The sequence below is a fragment of the Anas platyrhynchos genome, chromosome 5 (genome assembly GCF_047663525.1).
Source record: "Anas platyrhynchos isolate ZD024472 breed Pekin duck chromosome 5, IASCAAS_PekinDuck_T2T, whole genome shotgun sequence".
NCBI classification, from domain to species: domain Eukaryota; kingdom Metazoa; phylum Chordata; class Aves; order Anseriformes; family Anatidae; genus Anas; species Anas platyrhynchos.
The window spans coordinates 27932465-27950827 of NC_092591.1; the positions used below are offsets into that span (position 1 = coordinate 27932465).

At 57.9% G+C, this 18363-nt stretch overlaps 2 protein-coding genes across 3 annotated transcripts in view; both read right to left on the bottom strand.

Moving 5' to 3' along the window:
• The window catches only part of DUSP8 (dual specificity phosphatase 8), a 40067-nt gene extending 36999 nt beyond the window's left edge, over positions 1–3068 (bottom strand). The window contains exon 1 of one of the 2 annotated variants that reach the window (XM_038179910.2): positions 2912–3068. The gene's annotated coding sequence lies outside the window, so the exon portion shown is untranslated. Of the gene's footprint in view, positions 1–2258; positions 2363–2911 lie in introns of those variants that run through there. The other variant, XM_038179911.2, reaches the window with a different exon arrangement.
• Positions 3069–9168: 6100 nt separating this feature from the next.
• Positions 9169–14996, bottom strand: IFITM10 (interferon induced transmembrane protein 10). The gene is given in 3 exon segments (NM_001310795.1): positions 9169–9329; positions 13671–14088; positions 14959–14996. Coding segments are annotated over 3 exon segments (594 nt in total). The 5' UTR covers positions 14985–14996; the 3' UTR covers positions 9169–9179.
• Positions 14997–18363: the final 3367 nt, after the last annotated feature.

Here is an 18363-nt window from a genome sequence, read left to right on the forward strand (position 1 = left end):
CATGCGCAGGGCTCCCCGAGCAAGCTTGAGAAAAATCTTGAGCAGAGAGCTTGTTTGGCTCCTTATCTGATGGACGATCCCAGGCCACTCGCCTGCCTTCCCCAAGCCTGTCAGGTGCCTCCTTCCCACTCGGCATCAGGCGGGACAGGTGTATCTTCAGAGACAAAATTTTAAGGCTTGAAAAACAGGTTTTAAAACCCAGAGGGCAGCAGGATGCCGAGGAGCACTCGCCAGCTTTCCCCGCCGGGTGAGGACGGCGCTGAAGGTCTGGCTGCAGGAGCTCCCTCTGCATAGCAGCAAGGAGAGGAGCAGGGTGAGAGGAGGTCCCTGCAGCCAGCTCTCCTAAACACTGCTGTTCATCCCACAGTGGAGGGGAAAAGGTCCCACGCCTCCTAGGCTGGTCTTCCAGCTGCCCTACCGGGCAGAGGAGCTGGCATTTGCAAGCTGCTTTTCTTTTATCACCCCAGCAGATTGAGTTTGCTGTAGCTGTTTGAGGATGATGGCGGTGTCCTACAAGCCCGGGCCATAAATCAAGGCTGCCAAGCACTGGAGCACCTCCTTTTCCTGCTCCCATCCCCGATACTGTGAACGTGCTCTGCACCTGCGCGCAGCCAGGGCTTTGGGATCCCAGCCTGAACAGAGCTGCGCTGCAGAGAAACTAACCTCTGATCCCTACCAGCAGCCTCCCTTACGGGCAATGGAACAAATCAGAAGAGGAAAGCACCTTTAGCACACCCCGTGTTTGTTACGTGGATTAACGCAGCTGGTGCAGGGGGAAAGGGTAGGGATAGATGGAGTGGGACCTTGCTCAATCCATCCCCACACTGAGAGAGGTCATTTGGAGAAATCCTGCTGAGCCGCAGCCCCCTTTTGGGAGGGTTTTGTTTTGGGGGGGCAGGAGGTTGCAGGGTGAACCCTGGTTTTCTGTGGGCCACACGCTATGAGAAGCCTTACCCGGCCCTCTCAGGCATTTGGGCAATCATAATTGCGTTGTGCTGAATTTTAGGGGGCAAACTCTCCGAATGCAGGCACCTCAGTGGCTTTCTCGGCAAGGTGCCTGGCACCCAGCAAAAACATGCAGGGCATACAAACCCCATGCTATATTTGCCATAATCTCCATGCGGAGAATCTCCTGCTGTGAATGCTCCTGAGGAGCTCAGCCACCTTGCTCGGGTCTCCCAAGCCCAGCTGAGGCTGGATTCCAAAAAGCAGTGCAGGATCCAGGGCTTCCTCCCCTGTTCCCTTACCTTGCATCAAGGCAGGGACAGCCGCAAACCAGGGTGGGCTGAAGAGCCGTGTGAAAACCCCTTTGGTGTGCACCGCTGCCATCGCAGCAGCAGCGCTCGCAGACCACCCGCAGCCAGGTTTGTGCTGCCTGAACCGATTCCGAGTGATTCAAGCAGCACAATTCAAGAGCGATTCCAAGGCTCTGCCACTGCAGAGAGGCATCCCGGCATCCAGCTGCTGCTCAGCAGCCCCAAATGTCCCCTCTGGTCCCATCCGCTCGGGCAGCCCTCCCCAAACACACCCTGCCAGCATGGCTGTGCCCGTCGCAGCCGGGGAGAAGACATCCGCATAGCCCTCGTGGCTATTCCAGCCAGAAATCCCCCATCCATCCAGCTCTAGGTAGGTGGGTTTTCTTACTGCAGCAGCAGCTCATTTTGCTTTGGGAGCCATCGCAAGGAAAAACAAAGCAAGCCAAAGCCAACAAAACCTCTTCTGCAGCGCTGAGCATCCTCCCGGCACAGCCGCCCTCCGCCAGCTGACAGAGGCCGAACCCGTACGCAGCAACCCCCGAGCATCCAGCCCCGAGCATCCAGCCCCGAGCATCCAGCCCTTTGGAAAACAAAGCTCCCTGCGGCCGTGCCCCGAGCCTTTCGCCCTCGCCGGACCAGACAATGCGAGCCAGCCCCAAACACTGCTCCACGGGCAGGCTGCTTTCAAGGTTAACATGGCCCCTGGGCTGCCAGGCACGAGCCTCAGCATCGCCTGCTGCTCCCTGGGCTTCCCGACCGTTCCCTGGGGGGTCCCTGTCTTTGCACCCCAAATTAGAGGGGGTCACTCGTCCCCGCTAGCTGCTTGGGACAGGGACGGGCTCTTTGACACATGCTCATGCGGAGCTGCGCTGCCCGCCAGGGAGCTGCTGACACCGCCGCAGTGCAAACGACAAACGCATCCGTGCCCCGAAAATCCAAATATCCTTAACAAAACAGCACCGCACCGCGTCCTTCCCTCCACCAAAACCACAAATTACTGACCTGTGCACAGAGCTCCCCCAATGTGAGCTGAAGCACTGACATCAGCTTTTGCTGTTGCTCAGGAATTTAATTCTGGGGGAGGAGAAAGGGGTGGGGGGCAGAGCAGGAAGGAGAAGGAACTTATTTATCAATAAGGGAAATAATCACGGATCTTGTAAAAACAACCAGTGCTGCACACAGAAACCAACGTTTATCACTAGGTGATAACTTGGGGGGGAGGTCAACAGCTCCCTGCACCTCAGGGGAGGTCAAGGGGATGATTTCCAAGGGGCAGCTCAACTCGTCAGTCGCTCGGAGCCACGGCAGCGAAGCGGTGCCGAACCCACGCCGGCCGCGTTTCAACGCCAAGGACACGGGGTGCCCCTCCGAGCTCCTTCATCCTCCCCAAACCCAAACGCTCCCCGCAGCACCGAGCTGAAACACCTTCCCACCCCACCCCATGCCACCCTACACCTCCCCACCCTCCCCATCCCTTCGGGGACACCCACCTCCCCACCTCCAAAGCTACCCCCAAACTCCCCATTTCGACGCTTTCCGACCTCATTCTTTTTTCTTTCCTTGCGCGCAAACACCCCTCCCCAGTTTTTCCCACCTCCGGGCAGCCAGAGGGGATGGGGAACCCCCCCGGCCGCCCTTCCCCGGCCCGCACTGACCCTGGCGGGGCCAGCCGCGCCGCTCCGCGGGTTTTCCGCTGGCGCGGCCGCTGGCGGTGCCGCGGGGCCCGCATCCCGCACCGGGGCGCGCACCGGGTGCGCACAGCTCCGCGCTGCTCCGCGCCGCTCCGCGCCGCCGGGAATGCGCCGGCGATGAGGTCATGCCTCGGGAGGGAGGGAGGAGGAGGAGGAGGGAGGGAGGGAGGGGGGGGGAAGGAAAAAAAAAAAAAAAAAAAAAAAAAGGAAAAAAAAAAAAAAGCGTTGACGTCACCCGCAGCCAATCAGCGCGGCAGGAGCTGGGCAGGGTGACGGCAGCCCCGCGGGCGCGGGGAGGCGCGGAGAGGATGCTAAGGGGGGTGCGCAGAGGTGGGGTGTCCCCCACCCCGAAGTGGAGGGCAGGTGGAGGTGCTTTGAGGGAGGCCGGCCTTCCCGCTGTCGAGATCTGGGTGTTAACAGCCACCCCAGAGGCTTTTTTGGGGTCCAGCCTCTGGTCCCCGCTGCCAGCCTCACCCAGCACTCTGCTGGTGGTCACCAAAGATGGGCTCGATGGAGACCAACACAACACGAGGCTGATGGAGGCACGAGGATGGAGGTCGATACGGTGTGAAAGCTTGGCCTCAGCCCGGCCTCCATCACCCCACAGCTCAGAAGGACGTGGAGGCCACGCGACCCCATGTGCAGGTGGAGGACGGAGCTGGGGGTTTGTCCTTGGATGTGGCCTGGCAGCTCCAGCTTAGCGAGGGATTAGGGTTTAGAAGCTTTGCTGGTGCTTAGGAAATGAAGGGAACCTTCCTCCCCGCTGCCGATAGGGATGCCGGGCGTTTTGGAATTAACTCTCTTCTCTCCGAACACGCGGCGTCGTTTTTTTGTAGAGCACCAAGGGGGTAGAGCCCCGGCTGCTGGGACACACCGTGGTGCTAAAAATCTCGCTGTCTCCTCTTCTGCTGGCACAAAAATCAGTCCAACATGTGTTGGTGGGGAAAATTCTGCAAAACCAGGGTTACTCCACCACGTGCCTCTAAATTGTGTGGGTTTAGGTCCTGGTAGCACATCTGGTGGGAAGGTGCTGTGCTAGCACAGGGCCTCGCTTCTCTACCTGCTCTGGAGCACTCGTGGGTTAAGGAAATTAAGAAAGATGCCTTTGCAGGGGCAAAAGAAGGAAAAAAAAGGGACAGGCTGAGCTGCTAATTCCTGCTGAGATCTGACCTGCAGAGCAAGCAGCAAACAGGAGGAAAGGGGGAGATGCTCCTCTGGCCAGGGGACGCGGGGGACATGGCTCTTATGGGATGCTCAGGCCCACGGCTGGGCAGCTCTCCCACACCCACTGTTGCTGTGCTGGGCTGAGGGGAGAAAGCAAAACAAATGATTCATGGGCGCTAAACCACTGCCAGGATTGCAGGGGCCGGGAGCAGGTGGCGAGGGAGGCTTGCAAAACTTCACCTGACTCCCAAAGCCTCGAGCGAACCCAATTTAGATCCCAACCCAGTCCGACCTGAAAGTCGTGGTTATGGCTACGCCGACAAGGGCTTCCCGCTCTGCGATTCCATCAGCACGGAGTTCAGCCGAGGGCAGGGCTTGTGGGGGCTCATCCATGCTCACCAGACCCTCATCATCCCTATGTCACACAGGGGAAATGAAGCAGGGAGAGCTGTGACGGTGCTGTGATGGTCACACACGGGCAGAACAAAGCAGCGTCGTGCTCCCGGCTCCCATGTACCAGATGTGAAGCCATTGTCACCGCCAGGGGCCAGGTCCCCCCTCCCCAGCATGCTCAGAATGAGCAAAAACACTGGGGCCAGTTGCTCGTTGCTGACGGGGAGCGCTTTATTTCGGATAAAAAGCACTTCAAAAAGAATTCGCCCTCTTTGCCTCACTCTGCTTTTTCTTCTTCCCCAGATTTCAGGCGCATCTGAAGATTGATTGCATCCCAGCTACGTGGTTTGAATGCAAGTTGCGCTCGCACACGTAATAGTTTTTGCTAAAACGTTTTCCAAGACCCGTAATTGCCATCGCAGGCCAAGTGCGAAACTAAAAACCGAGAGAAAGAAACTGCTGCCAAACCGACGAGTCCGTCAAAAAAGGAGAGACTTGTTCACCAACCTGCACTTGCTTTAAACACACAAATATGTGCATTTTTTACTCTCGGCTGGTGCTGTGTGCCGGGCTATTGGCGCAGCCTGCGTGGAGGAGCGATGCCCGGGGGAGCCCCGCTTGCTGCCTGCCTCCTGCAAAGCCCCAAACGGTGTCACCACGCTCTGCAGAGTGTGTGAGCAGGCCAAAGCCCCAAGCAGCATCACGAGGCAGCCTCGTTTCTCGCAGGGAGAGCTGCACAGCGTATCTATCTGTCTTGGTTTCCCCAAGAAGAAAAATATCTGCACGTGCCTGGCGTGGCTCAGCACTTCCAGGGCACTGGCTGCGGCGCGTGCATGGAGCAGAAGCAGCGAGCGCGCAGTGGGTCGACTGCAGCAGTGTGAGGCTGGGGGTCTGCACACCGTGCTGCTCCTCTCCGTGCTGCAGCAGTGCTCCTTCTGCAGCCCTGGCTCTGTGCTGCCAGGCATTGCTGCCAAAGGGAGAAGGGGAAGGCAGCACAAAGTCGTGCGTTGAGTAAATTCCCTTGGCACAGAGCAGGGGTCAAAGGCAGGGGATGGGAGGAGCGGGACCTTTGTACTGGGCATGGAGCAAGCACGCTGCAGGATGCAAAGCTGGTGGTGGCAGCTAGCTCTCCTAGAGGCTTTGCGGTGACAACCCTTAGCACGGCTGGCCCTTCTCCCTGCGGGCTGAACTGCTGTGGTCACTCACGTGGCTTTGCCCTGGAAAGTGAGGCCGAGTGAGGAATTCACTTTTTGGCGTGCCAGAAGCTGCCCGGGGTCACGCTCACACCTCCGAGGGCAGCAGGAGGCAGAGGACGGGGCCAGGGGAAGGAGAGAGGTGCTAAATGGTTTGGTTTCTGTACAGCCAGGCCTTAATAAAGGATCCTTGCCCCATGCTCCTTGGGGGCAAGGCATGGTCTTCCCTCTTTCTTCTCCCACTGCTCCTTGCTGCGTATGAACCAGCCCGGCTGAGCGCAGGGGTGAGGGCTCTGTCAGCTCCAGACCCTTTTTCCCTGCCCCTCTGCAGGTTTTTGTTCAGCTGCTCACCAGTTGCTAGGATTTTGTTGTTGTTGTTTCCTACGTCGCTTAAATCGTTTTCACTGATGAGAGCATCTGCTGCCATCTGTGCCTCCCCCTCCTTCCCCGCACCGGTCCGGGCGGCGAGCTGGGTGCCGCAGGATCTGTGCAGCACGATCCTGCCCCGAATACCGGCATGGGGAGGGGAGCAGAGGCAGCTCCATCAGCACCCCACTTCTCCCCCTGCATCGGCAGGTCTGCAGTTCCAGCGGTGCCTCGGTGCCCAGCTCCCAAGCCCGACCAGGACCCAGTGGCACTTGGCGTGGCTGCAGCTCCGCGAAGCCCAACGAGACAGCTTTGAAAACGCAGTGGTGAGGGGACTTTGGGAAGGTCCCCCCTTTGTGCTGTAATTTGGGTGTCGATGCAAAATTGGGGGCTGGCAGCTCTGCCCCCGTGGGAACGCAGAGCTGCTGGGCCGGGCTGGGAGGTCGCTCCCCGAATGAGCCGCCAGCGCCACGCTGCAGCTTGCCCTATTTATCACAGCCAGCCCGTGTAGATGTAGGAGAGCCACGGGGTCACGTTTGCTGCCGGGAGGAAATCCAAACCAGTTTAACCCAGCTGGGATTTGCCTGCGAACTGGCTCGGCAGCCTTTGCACGGAGGTGGCATCACCCAGCCCGGGGCTTGCGTAAGCGTGGCCGTGTTTGCTCACACACCAGGGCACCCACACCCCTCTGCCCCGTGCGGTCTCGCAGGGTGATTTCAAGAGGTTCCTGGTGCCCAAAGCCACCTTCTCGTCCTCCTTGGTTTGCTGACGGGGCTGGGCTGCAGGGATCACGGCAGAGCGGTGTGCGGGAGCCCTCTGCCTGCATCCCGCAGCACGGCTGCAGGCAGGCAGGAGCTGCAGCTCCTCGGTCTGCAGAGACCACAAGGAGCAGATGTTGGTCTGGGAAGGACCTCGTGGTGTGTAAGAAGTCAGCTCCGTGTCTCCATCAGCTCCTGCTGGGTGGTGGGGATGCTCCGAGGTCCTCCCTGAAGCCGTTTCTTCTCCAGGCTCAGCCTCTCCTTCCCTCACCAGCCTCGGCAGCCTTTCCTGAGCCCCCACCAAAAGCCTGTCATGTATGGGGGCCCCAAACTAGGAGCAATATTTTAGGCACCACCTAACAATACTGACTAGTGGCAAATAATCTCCTCCCCCCCCTCCTTCCCATTTCCCCCCTCTTGAGCTAAAGAAATAGAAAAAAAAAAAAAGAAATCCTCATCAACCTGCCAAGCTAAATTTCCTGGAGGAATACAATTAAATCTCCATGTGGCAATGCGACCATCGCTCCTTCCCGATACCAAACGGCTTCCCAAGCATCTGACGGCTCCTCTCTTCCTCCCCCTCCACTTGGTTTTCACTCCTGCTGCTGAATGCAACAGAGGCTGCGGCTTCGCAGCCAAAAAAAGGTGCGAGCTGGAGAGCGCCCAGCGAAGTTGTGAGTGGCAGAAGTGAAAAGGCAGAGAAGCAGCCCTTGAAATCCTCCCTTCTGTTATGTTGGGTGGCAGCCTTGGCAAACCCTGAAATTCCAGAATTTTCCTGTACAATTGGGAAAAAAGAAAAAAAAAAACACACGATGAGAGTACCTGTCATATTTGGCTGCTGCTTTTCTTTCCTTTGTTCCCTCAAAGATAAAAATAAAAGATAAAATCAGAAATAAAATAAAACAAAACAAAACAAAACAAAACAAAACAAAACAAAACAAAATAAAATAAAATAAAATAAAATAAAATAAAATAAAATAAAATAAAATAAAATAAAATAAAATAAAGACAGACCCAACCAATTTTCAGGGTTGCAGCGCACCTCAGCCCCGCCGCAGCACACTTCAGCCTTGGCACAGAGATGCCTCGTACAAGGTGGGTGTTGCCAGCAACAAATAATAAACGTGAGGGCTGCTGATAATAGTCCACCCTGTCCATCCCTGACAGTTTGTGCATGCAAAAATGCTGCGGAGTCAGTGCTGTGCTCCCCCTGGTTCATTAAAGAGGCAGTCCGTCGGGGGAAGATGCTGGCAGCCCATTTGTCACGCCGGTTAAAGGCAGGAGAGGCTGCCTTTGGGTTGCTTCCCATTTTGCCAGCCCTGATTTTACCTGATTTTCTATATTACTTTTTTTTTGCATGTGCCGAGCAGGGTGAGCGGTTGGGGCTGGCTCCCTGCAAAACCACCGCAGGGCTCGCAGCGGGCGATGCGCTTCCCCAGTTTTTGCTAGTTCAGGAGGTGCCTCCTGCTTTAGTCCTGCAGTGACACCTAAATCTGCCCCACACGTTTTGGGTTTCAGGCCAGGCCTTGCCATTCATTTGAGGCATTTTTCTCTTTCTCTTCATGCGCAGAGCAGGAGAAGGGAGGACAACCCGAGCAGCCAGCGCAGCAGACCAGACATCGGAGGTATCTTTATTGACCGTCTTACAGAAGTACAGCAGCACTCGGTTTAGGGGGTGTGCGACTTCCCCAGAAGGTGCCTTCCTTCTCAGCACTGTGGGGCTGTCCCAAGAAGAAATCTGCCCTTAACACACTGGGCTTCATCCGGAGGCTTTGGGGCTCTCCGGGGACAGTAAGTTATTTCAACCGACGGGTGAAATTCAACAAAGCTGCATCAGAAAAGGAAAATAAAAGGTATGTGGAGGGGTGGTGGGCAGCCTGAGCATGCCTGACATGCTCTGAGCCTTGCCATCCCTTGGGGTCTTGGGCACGTTGCCTTCCTCCCACCACCTTGCACCCCGGCCGTGCCCCCAGCCCCGGCTGCAGCCCACAGAGCCCCAGGGCCATACTGGCAGCTGCGAGCCACACTCAGCTCTCAGCTCCGAGTGCCCTCGTCACACAGCTTTATTTGCCATAAAATAAGCTTTTCTCAGTCTGCCTTCCTCCCTGCACCACTGTACCAGCGAAACCCTTTCCTACAGCAGCCCAAATGCTGTCTATGGCCAGGAAGAGTAGGCTCAGCTGGGCTGATAAACTCATTTAACTTTTATTTATGTGTTTACTTTTTTGTTTGTTTGTTTGTTTGTTTTTAATCAAGGTGGAGTTGTTTTTATTTTTTTGTGTCCTTGCTACAGGAAACAACTGCAGACACTTCTGGCATAGAGGCATCCTGGCGGCGGCCGCTGCTGCTGGCCTGGCGCTAGTAGTCGGTGAGGGGGTACCGCAGGAAGATGAAGATGAGGATGATGCAGAAGGTGGCGAGGGCTGAGCTGGTGATGTTAAAAAGCCGGGCAGTCTTGGCATCTTCCACAGCCCCGTTTAAGTCATTGAGGAGCTTCTTATCCCGGACCTGAGACAGAAAAAAAGAAAAGAGAAGTAATTGGGAGATGTATTGTGCTACTATGCGATACAGGAATAAAGTACTAAAAAATAACAGTGCATCCCCAGGGAGAGCTGGGTGCTGCGGCATCCTCCCCACTGTGCTATACCATTCTGGCAGCCCTGGGGCTTGCATCACCTGGGCCATAAGCTGGTGTTTTGGGGCGTTTGGGTGCCCCCTGCTGCACCGAGGCGCCCAGCGCGCAAAACTGGTGCAGGATCCGACCACAGCTTGAGGGTGGGCTGGCAGCCCTGGGGTACTGAGCCCCTTCTGCAGCTCTCCTGCAGCTGGGGGCATCTCCACCGATGACTTCCAGCCCTAAAGCACGGGTGCTGTCTGGTTATCCTGCAGGCTGGGACACCCGCGGGCTCATCTTGGTCTCCGGCTGGGTGTGTGGCCACACTCCTCCGGGCTGCCAGGCAGGGGACAGGGTCACCAGGCAGGGGATGGGGTCACCATGCAGGGGATAGGGTCACCAGGCAGGGGACGGGGTCACCAGGCAGGGGATGGGGATGCCAGCAGCAGACCCCAGCCCAGGGGTGCTGCCCACCCCTTCCTCGCAGGGCTCCGTGCCCCTCTCCAAACCCGCAGCCAGCCCTTGGCAACTGGAGCGCAGAGGCCATGGGGTGGAAGGAGCAGGGCCTTTTGCTCCTTTTTGCCTTTCCCGCAGCAGGGTGGGAGCATCCTTGGGACTGTGCCTCTCCCCGAGCCCCCAGGGCCGTGCCGCCCTCACAGCCTGCTCTTGCTGGGGAGCAGGAGCGAGCTGAACGCTAGGTGTCGGTGGCAGGCTGTGAAATCCCACAGCCAGCCCCAGAGTCCTCCTAGAAACATTGAAAGCCTTTTATCGACCGGGAGCTTTCTGAAAACATCCTGCGACGCATTCAGACCACGTCTCAGCCACTTTTTTTTCTTTTTTTTTCTCTTTTTTTTTTTTTTTTTCTCCATCCCTCCCGCAGTGCTGTCCTGAAAGCCTGGTGCCGCTTGCCCAGCACGGGGGCGGGCAGCAGAGCCCCTCGGTCCCGCTGGGCCGTGCTGCTTCGAGGGACCGAGTCCTAAAGACGGTGCTTCCAGCTTTGGAGATGGCCCCAGGGATGGCAGCAAGCCTTCAGCGGCCCCTTTTTGGCAACCGTGTGTCTGGGATGACTCGCCTTGGGAACATTTCTGGGGATTTCGCATCCTCCTGAAGGCCTGAGGAGATGCCAGAGCCCCTGCAGCACACGAGCATGAAGAAAAGGTGTTTCTTGCTCCAAACTGGTTGTGGTTGAAGCCTGGAAGCTGTCTCCTTCCTTCCCAAGGTGGGGACAGGTCTGCAGGGTCACACCCCCCCCCTCTGAGCCCAGATGTGGTGTTTCCTTAGTCACAGTCACTTTTCTCATCGTCATTTTGACCTTACCATCTTGCTGGAAATTCTTTGGGGGTTATGGCCCTGCTTCCTAGGGAGATGACTGATGGCTCGGGATGCTTACCCTGCACCTGCTGACCACAGGGCTCCCCCAGAGCACTGCACGGTGGCTCTCTGGAGACCCTGCCAAGGCAGAGCTTAGCTCTGACCCAGTTTGGCAATTTCTGCTTCCCTTCTCCGTGCCACCAGCACAAGGTGGTGGTGGCCTTTCCTCCACCCCTGCTCACCTACCGCCTCCCTGCTGCTCACCTTCTGCTCCTCCATCCCCAGCGGGCTGGTCCCCAAGGGCTCTTTCTCTCTGCTCTCCCACCTGCATCCCCTGCCCTTCATCCCCTTGGGGTTTTGCCTTCACCTTCCTCTCCAAGCGCTCTCCTTGGCTCCCACGGCCCCGCTCCTCCCCTCAGCTCCTTCAGCCCCACTCCACGCCTGCACCCACCCAGGCGCCTCTCTTCCACCGCACGCTATGTGCAAGCCCCCTTTTTGCATCCATCCCTGCTGCTTCCCGCTCCCTTTCCCACCTCCTTTCCCTGCTCCCAGGCTCAGCCCCTCTCATTTTTAGGAGCTGAGAGCTTGCCGGGTGGGTGCAAAGTGCTGCGTCAGCTTCCCGAAGGAGACAAATGGTTTGTTGATAACGAGTCTAAAGAGGCCGTATTTAAGGCAGCCTGACGCTTCGCATTCAGCCAGCAGCTGGTTGGATGGGTGCTTTGGGAAGAGGCTGGTTTGCCTGTAAACCCGTTCCCAAGCAGGGCTCTTCTTCCCTCTGCATAAGGAGCTTTTTGCTCCGGAGGGCATCCTTGGGTTTATTTGCTCCGTGGATCGCCTGGGACCTTTCCAGCCCACGTTTTGCCCTCACGCCATCACCTGACTCCTGCCCTCAGTTTCTCTCCCCCAAAAAAACTTTGCTCCTCCTGAAGAGCAGGCTGAGAGCCCACCTGGGAGGCACTCCCTGCTCCTCAGGGATAATAAATACCTGGGATTTCTGCCAGTCCGCTTCCACTCGAGAAGGTCAGCGGGCAGCAAGAGGGGACAGCAAACAGCAGCACCCCCGGCAGGGTGCTGAGGGGCAGGCAAGGAGAGCTCGGGTGGCTGTGCCGGGCCACCCTGCATCTCCAGGTGGCAGGAAAACTCTGAGAGCAACCCCACGGGCTGAAGGAGCCACGAGAGCTTCTTGCTTCCTCGATCTCCTCACAGCCCAAGCGAAACTCCCTGATCTGCTTCCAGCGTGTGCTGAAATGGGTGGGAAGGCGGCCGCGTGCTGAGGCGCTGGCTGGAGCAGCTCCGGGGCACGGAGGAGCCCCTGATTTATTAGCAGCATCAGCAAGGTGAGAGCAGGTGACGTTCATGGCTGCGTGCCGTTTGTGATAACAAAAGCAGCCCTTCCTGAGGTCTCCAGATGCGTGAGTTATTTAAGGGAAATGGAAAAGCCCTCACCGGGGAGCTGTGCCATGCCACCAGCGCACAGACTGCAGCTCGACCAGGAAACCTGGGCTTTGCCGGCCAGGGGCTCTGCCTTCAGAGATCCCAGGGAGGGCTCGGGGAGGGGAAGCCCTGCCAGCACCCTGCTCGGGCCCTACAAAGCACAGAAATCCCCCAGGAGCTGGGCTGCAGCTTGCTGCTGCCCACTGCCCTTGTGCCTGGCTGCAGAGGGAGCCGCGAAGCCTGGCTGGCTGCAGAAGAGATGAAAACAACAGGATTCAGGGTAAGTGTCCCTAACATCCCGCCTGGTGGGGACAGCGTTACGGGAAGGTCCCTGCTGCCTTCCCCAGCACCCCAGGGGCTTCCCAGCCCAAACCTTTTGCTGCCACCTCCGTGTCCCCATTTCTTCCCAGCCCCGCAGCAGGCTGAGGCACCAAGCTCTCGCCAGCCCTCCTGCCATGTGCCAGCTCTGACCCGTGTCCCTGAGAGACATTTTCCTGGTGTTTTCCCCTCTGGCAAGGAGTCCCAGATGCTGGAGAGCTCCCAAAGCAGAGCAGGACAGCTTCTATGTGCTCAGCACTGTCTGTGCACGGACCACCATGGCCACCCCGCAGTTACTGCTTCCCAAAACAGCCTGCCCCAGCCATCTTTTATTTTCCTCTCCCTGATTCAGGGCAAATTTGCCTGTTTCTGTTCCCTGTCACCAGTTATTTGCTTTCACACCGGATTTTATGCCCTTTAGACTTTTTGCAGACGCTCTGTCCCGGTGTGGTGCTCCAGCCCCGGGTTACTTCTGGGCTCACTTTGGGGGGAATCGATCTGTTTCCGTGGCGAGGCCGCCCCGCACGCCGGCCTCCCGCTAAGTGCTGCCGGCAGCAGGCAGCAGCCAGCCCGCTGTCCCCGAGCTGTCACCAGCGGGACTGCCCTGCAGCCCCCGGGCTCTCTGTGTGCACATTCGGGTGGTTTTGGGGCAGGACAGAGCAGCCCCATGCCCTTTCCCATAGCCACCAGGTGCTCTGGTGCCCCAATCCCACATCCAGGCTGGGCTGCTCCCCCTGCAGCTTTCCTCTTTTGGGGTTTTTAATGGGAGAAAGGGCAGGAAGCAACGAGGCAGGGTCCCCCTGGTGCTTGCTGGCAGCTGGGTGATGCTGGCCGGTGGTGTCCCCTTGCTCCTGCCCCACGACACGGTGTGGGGCCCATCCTGATGAGCTCTCTGACCACCCCCAGGAGGGGACCGAGCACCGGAGCGCATCCAGCACGAGCTGAGCCCCCCTGCAGGGACCCCCCTATTGCTCTAGGTGCCCCTGGGGACAGCAGGGACAGCCCAGACACCCCTTCCCCACCCAAACCAACACCCCCAGCTCCAACACACGTCCCCATCCCAGCACCCAGCGGGTGCATCCCCTCCCGCTGGTGGCAGGGATGTGAGGGACATCCCAAAGCTCTCCCCCTCCCCGGCCCTGTCCCCCCTCCCCGGGGCGCTCGGCACTCACTTTGAGCGAATAGGCCAGGGCGATGAAGCCGAGGCAGCAGAAGTTGAGGTACACGAAGTTGAAGATGGACCAGAGATAGTAGTCGTTGACCTCGGTGGTGTCGGGGTAGATCTCGATGACGGTGGTGGGGTTGGTCATGGTCTTCTTCTCCACCGAGTGCTTGCACGGGACCGCCGGCCGCAGGCTGTCCCCTTTGCAGCCCTTGCTCTCCATCAGCCGCGCGGCGGACGAAGGGGACAGGACGGGGGACGCCTGCCGGAGGGCCGGGGGCTTGGCGATGCAGGCGAAGCAGCCCTGGGGGGGACCCTGGGGGGGCCGGGGGGGCCAGGCCGCCCCCTCGAAGGGGCACGGGGGGCCCAGGGGGGGGTCCTGCGTCCTCTCCGTGGTGGCGGCCGCCGCGGTGTCACCGCGCTCTGCCCTGGCGGAGGGAAAAAGGGGGGTGAGGGGAAGGGGAGACGGGGCGAGGGGGTGCGGGGGGCAGAGCGGAGGGGGGGACAGAGAGGGGAGATGCGGGGGGGAGGTGGGAGGCAGAGAGAGGGAGCGGGTGGTGGAGGAGAGAGCGGGCAGAGGAGCGAGGGAGCGGGCAGAGGAGAGGATGGGGAGGGCAGGAGGAAGGGGAGGGGAGAGCAGGGGACCACAGAGCCGTGGCTGCATCTCGGCGAGGGAGAAATCGGCGGGGGGGAGAGGGGGGAATTACGGGGCAGCAGAGAAAGAAGGGAACAAACCGAGGCGCGGGGAAACGCTCAGGAAGAGTGGGGGGGTGGCGGTGCTGCAGCGAGAGTTGCCAGAGAGCCGCGCAGCCCCCAGCTCCTGCCCGCAGCCCTCCGGCTGTCCGGCTGTCTGTCCGTCCATCCGTCCAGGCCTTCTGCTCCCCGTCCCATGCCGGGATGGGAGTGGGTTGCTGGAGGCCTCCGCGGGGCTTTGCCGGGCTGTGCGGCGGAGCTGGCTTGGTGCGGCACAGCAGCCGCGTCCTCCCCGCTCCCCCTCGCTCTCTCCTGCTTTGGTTTTATTGTTACTATTATTATTAATTATTATTATTAATTTGCTGAGCCCTCATCTCTGCGGGATTCCTGACGGGGTTGCGTTTCCCAATCCCTTTCACCTGCCAGCAGTTCTCCCCCCCCCCCTCCCCTTTTGGAGAATATCGTGGCCGGAGAGGAGGAGGAAGAGGAGAAGAAGGAAGGGGAAGAGGGGACGAGGACACAGGATGGGGAAGGGGGGGTTGGGAAGAGGTTACCCTCCCCTCTAAGCCCCCCCAGAGCCGTGCAATTAGCAGAGAGCAGTCCACCTCTCGCCGCCCGTCTGTCCGTCCATCCGTCTCCTCGGAAGGCATGGGGAGGAGAGGCAGGGATACTCACGGGGAGGGATGCGGGGAGCCGCAGCATATCCGGCTCAGCACTGCCTCTTCCTCACTGCTGGAGCCGGGGGAGGAGGGGACGGCAGCGCCGGGGGGGGTCCCCAGCAAGGGGGGGCATGCAGGAGTGGGGTGGTCAATGGGCAGCACCCCCAAATGTGCTCCATGCAGGAGGGCGATGAGGACACAGCGTGGCAGGAGCAAAGTGGGGCAAAAAGTGCCATCCGTGCCCCTGGGTGGATGGAGAAGGGATAAATCCTGCGGGCATCGAGCACCTCATGGGGTTGGCTGTGGGATGCAGGGCGCGCGGCCACATTAGGGGAGGGCAGTGGGGGTGTCACGAAGGCTGGAGTCACCCAGGAGGACCTGGCCATGCCCAGGCTTGGCACGGGATCAGCAAAAGGCTTTTGCCTCCGGTTGCCAACCATCCTGGGAGCCAAAACTTGGGGTGCTGAGGCTGCTTCCCCTGGGGATGTGGTGTTGGAGAGCTGCGGGTGCGGCTCAGGGACGGCGTGCAGGACATTGGGAGGACGTGGCGGTGGCACGGGGACACAACATGCCACCCCGCTGCCCAGCCCCGTGCAGGTGGCTTTGCAGTGGCAGCTGGGGCGCCAGGGAAGGACAGCAGAGAAATCCCAGAGAAATCCTACAAATGGATTTTTTCTTTTTTTTTCCAGGACTTTGCAAGGCTTGTAAAGAAGCCGGGTAAAATAAAAGTCTACGTGAGCATTACCTGCAGGCAAAGGGAAATCCTCTGTAAGTGCTTTAAGCCTACCCTCAAAGTGCTGAGCTAAGAAATAGTGACTGATTCACTTGGCTTTTTGCTACCCGCAGCTGTGCAGAGCATCCTTCCTCCAGGAGGAATGGTGAAACCCCAGGTAGGTGGATTGCTGACTGCCCGAGGAGATGCTGCTGCCCCATGCAAGCAAGGAAAAGGTCCCAAACACCACACTGCTGGGTGTGTGTGTGCCAGAGGAGAAACCAGCTGGAAAGCCAACATCCTGAGAAGCAGTCCTGGCTGTGAACTTGGGGATAAACCCTTTAAATGAGCAGGATTGCAATGAATTTTGGATTGTACCCTTAATTCCCCTCCTAATGGTAATGAATTGCAAGGTCCTGGGTATTGGCTAACCATTCAGGGCCCCAGAGTGAAAAGTCAATCTTCAGCACGGTAAAAAATGATCATCAGGGAGCCACGTGGTCCCCCAGAAAATTAGCGTCTTTAACAGTCACTAATGAACTGGAAAATAAGGTAAACGACGAAGGGAAAACATCAGCAGATGCCATTCATTTGGTGTAGCCAAGCCTGGAGAAGGCTGTGGGGACATCAGCGAGGTCAAAGCCAGGCGGCTAAGGGATCGGACCTCAGCACGGCTGACTCCCAGCATTGATCAGAAGGAGGGAACAAAGCTTCCTCTTGCTCCGTGATCCCCCAAACCTCAAATCCCATTCATGCCTTTCCCCTGAAGCGTGCAGCACTGCTGGCCCAGATGGGGCACAGCCCCATCTGTGTCTCCGGTCCTCCTCCTTCATCGGCTCCTCCACCTGCAGACAACAGGTTTGCACCAGCTGAAGATGAGCCTGGTGTTTATTTGCCTTGCCAGCATTGGGTACTGCTCCTCTTTTTAGCGTCAGGCAGGGATGGAGGGCAAGGAGAGGAGGAGACGTCAAAGAGGGGACCTGGAAGAGGTGGGAGGAGGTGGCAGGCTGGTGCTGGGGAATGTGGCACGGCCTGCCGTGAATGGGATGCTTTAAAAAATGATGTGGAGAATAAAAAAAAATTAAAAAAATCTGTTATTTGAACACTGCTCCTATTTTCTATGGGTCTTTAAAGTTCACATTTACAAGCCCTCCACCTTGAGCGCTCTGCAACAGAAAGATGTTTCCTGCCCCAAAATAATTCTCCTGTAATGGAGCCGCTCAGGGCTCACTCCTACTCTCCCTAGGAAAATCCCCAGTGGGTTGCTGAGCCTCATCAGCAGCAAGGTGGTCTGCAGCCTGGGAGGGTGAATCCCATCTCCCTGCTCTCCCTTGGTTTCTCTCTCCTGTCCTCTGGTTTCAGTCTGTGCTGCACTCCTTTTCCCCTCCCAAAGGAACCTAAAAATAAACAGATCAAAAAAAAGAGCATAAAAAGGAAAAGTCACCAGCCCCAAACAACGTGCTTAGTCATTCGCAGTTATTAAAATAGTTTCTAAAAGCAACAAATTGCTGCGCCAGCCAGAGGAGCACGTTACCTCCATCAACGAGGGGCCTGATCCTTCCTTTCCTGATGGCCTGCGGTGAGGGCAGGTCCCTCGGGAGCAAGCTATAAAGTTGTCAGAGGTGGGGTTCGGCAGGGATGTTGCAGTAACCCAGGGGGCTGATGAAAACCTGAGCGTTGGCTGGGCAAGATAACACAGGGCTGAGGCTGGGCTGCCTGTGGGGGTGTGTGCCCTGCTGGAAAAGCATGGGAGGACAGTCCTGGCTCTCCAGCTCTTGGCCAAGATCGAGCCTGCGATTGTTCCTGCTGAGGTGCAACGTTCAACACTCACAGCGTGATTAAAGGCTCAGGCACGATCCCCACCCTTCTATCAGTGACATCTCCTCCCCTTGGGCTACTGAGGAATGGCAGGCAGCAGGATTGGTTTTTGGGACCCAGCTAGCCCCTTTGGGGTTAGATCCATCCCTTTAACAGAGGACAATGACTGATTGGGGTATTGAGGCATCCTGGGGGAATAGAGGCTCGGGACTGCCAGCAAGGAAATCAGTTAAGCTCTCCGCATGCTTAGATCTGTGCTCAGAAAATAGGATGGTACTTGGCTGCATCTGCCTTGCTTATGTAGATGATGCTTTTTTTTCAGAGTAGGGATTAGCTCTTATCTTGCACCTGGCACATGGGGCCTGCGTTCTGCATTAGAGACTCCAGTTCCCATACGGCGGCACTAGGACTCAAAAAGCACTCAGTCAGACAAGAGGAAGGGATTTTTGCTGTGTTTTGAAAAAAAACAAACACGAAACAACCCTGTTTGTCATCACCAGACTCTGGGAGTGTGAACTCCATGCCCGAGTGGGTTTCAGGCTGGAATCAGAAACTCAGAAACTAGACTCCTGCTTTTGCCACTATAGGGCCACGTTTTGTCCCAAGCCCAGCAGGAGTTTGTCCTAGGCAGCCTGGATGACCAGGGAACCAGCCCGTGGAGTTCACTTCACCCTACAGCTGCTTTCATTACATTGGAACATAAAACTACAACAGCCTCCCAGCATGTTTCCTGGTCAAAGAGAAGGAAAGGACATGTACGAGTCCACCCAAGAGAGGCACCAGACATACTGACCCAACAGACAGGGAGGCAGGTGCTTGAC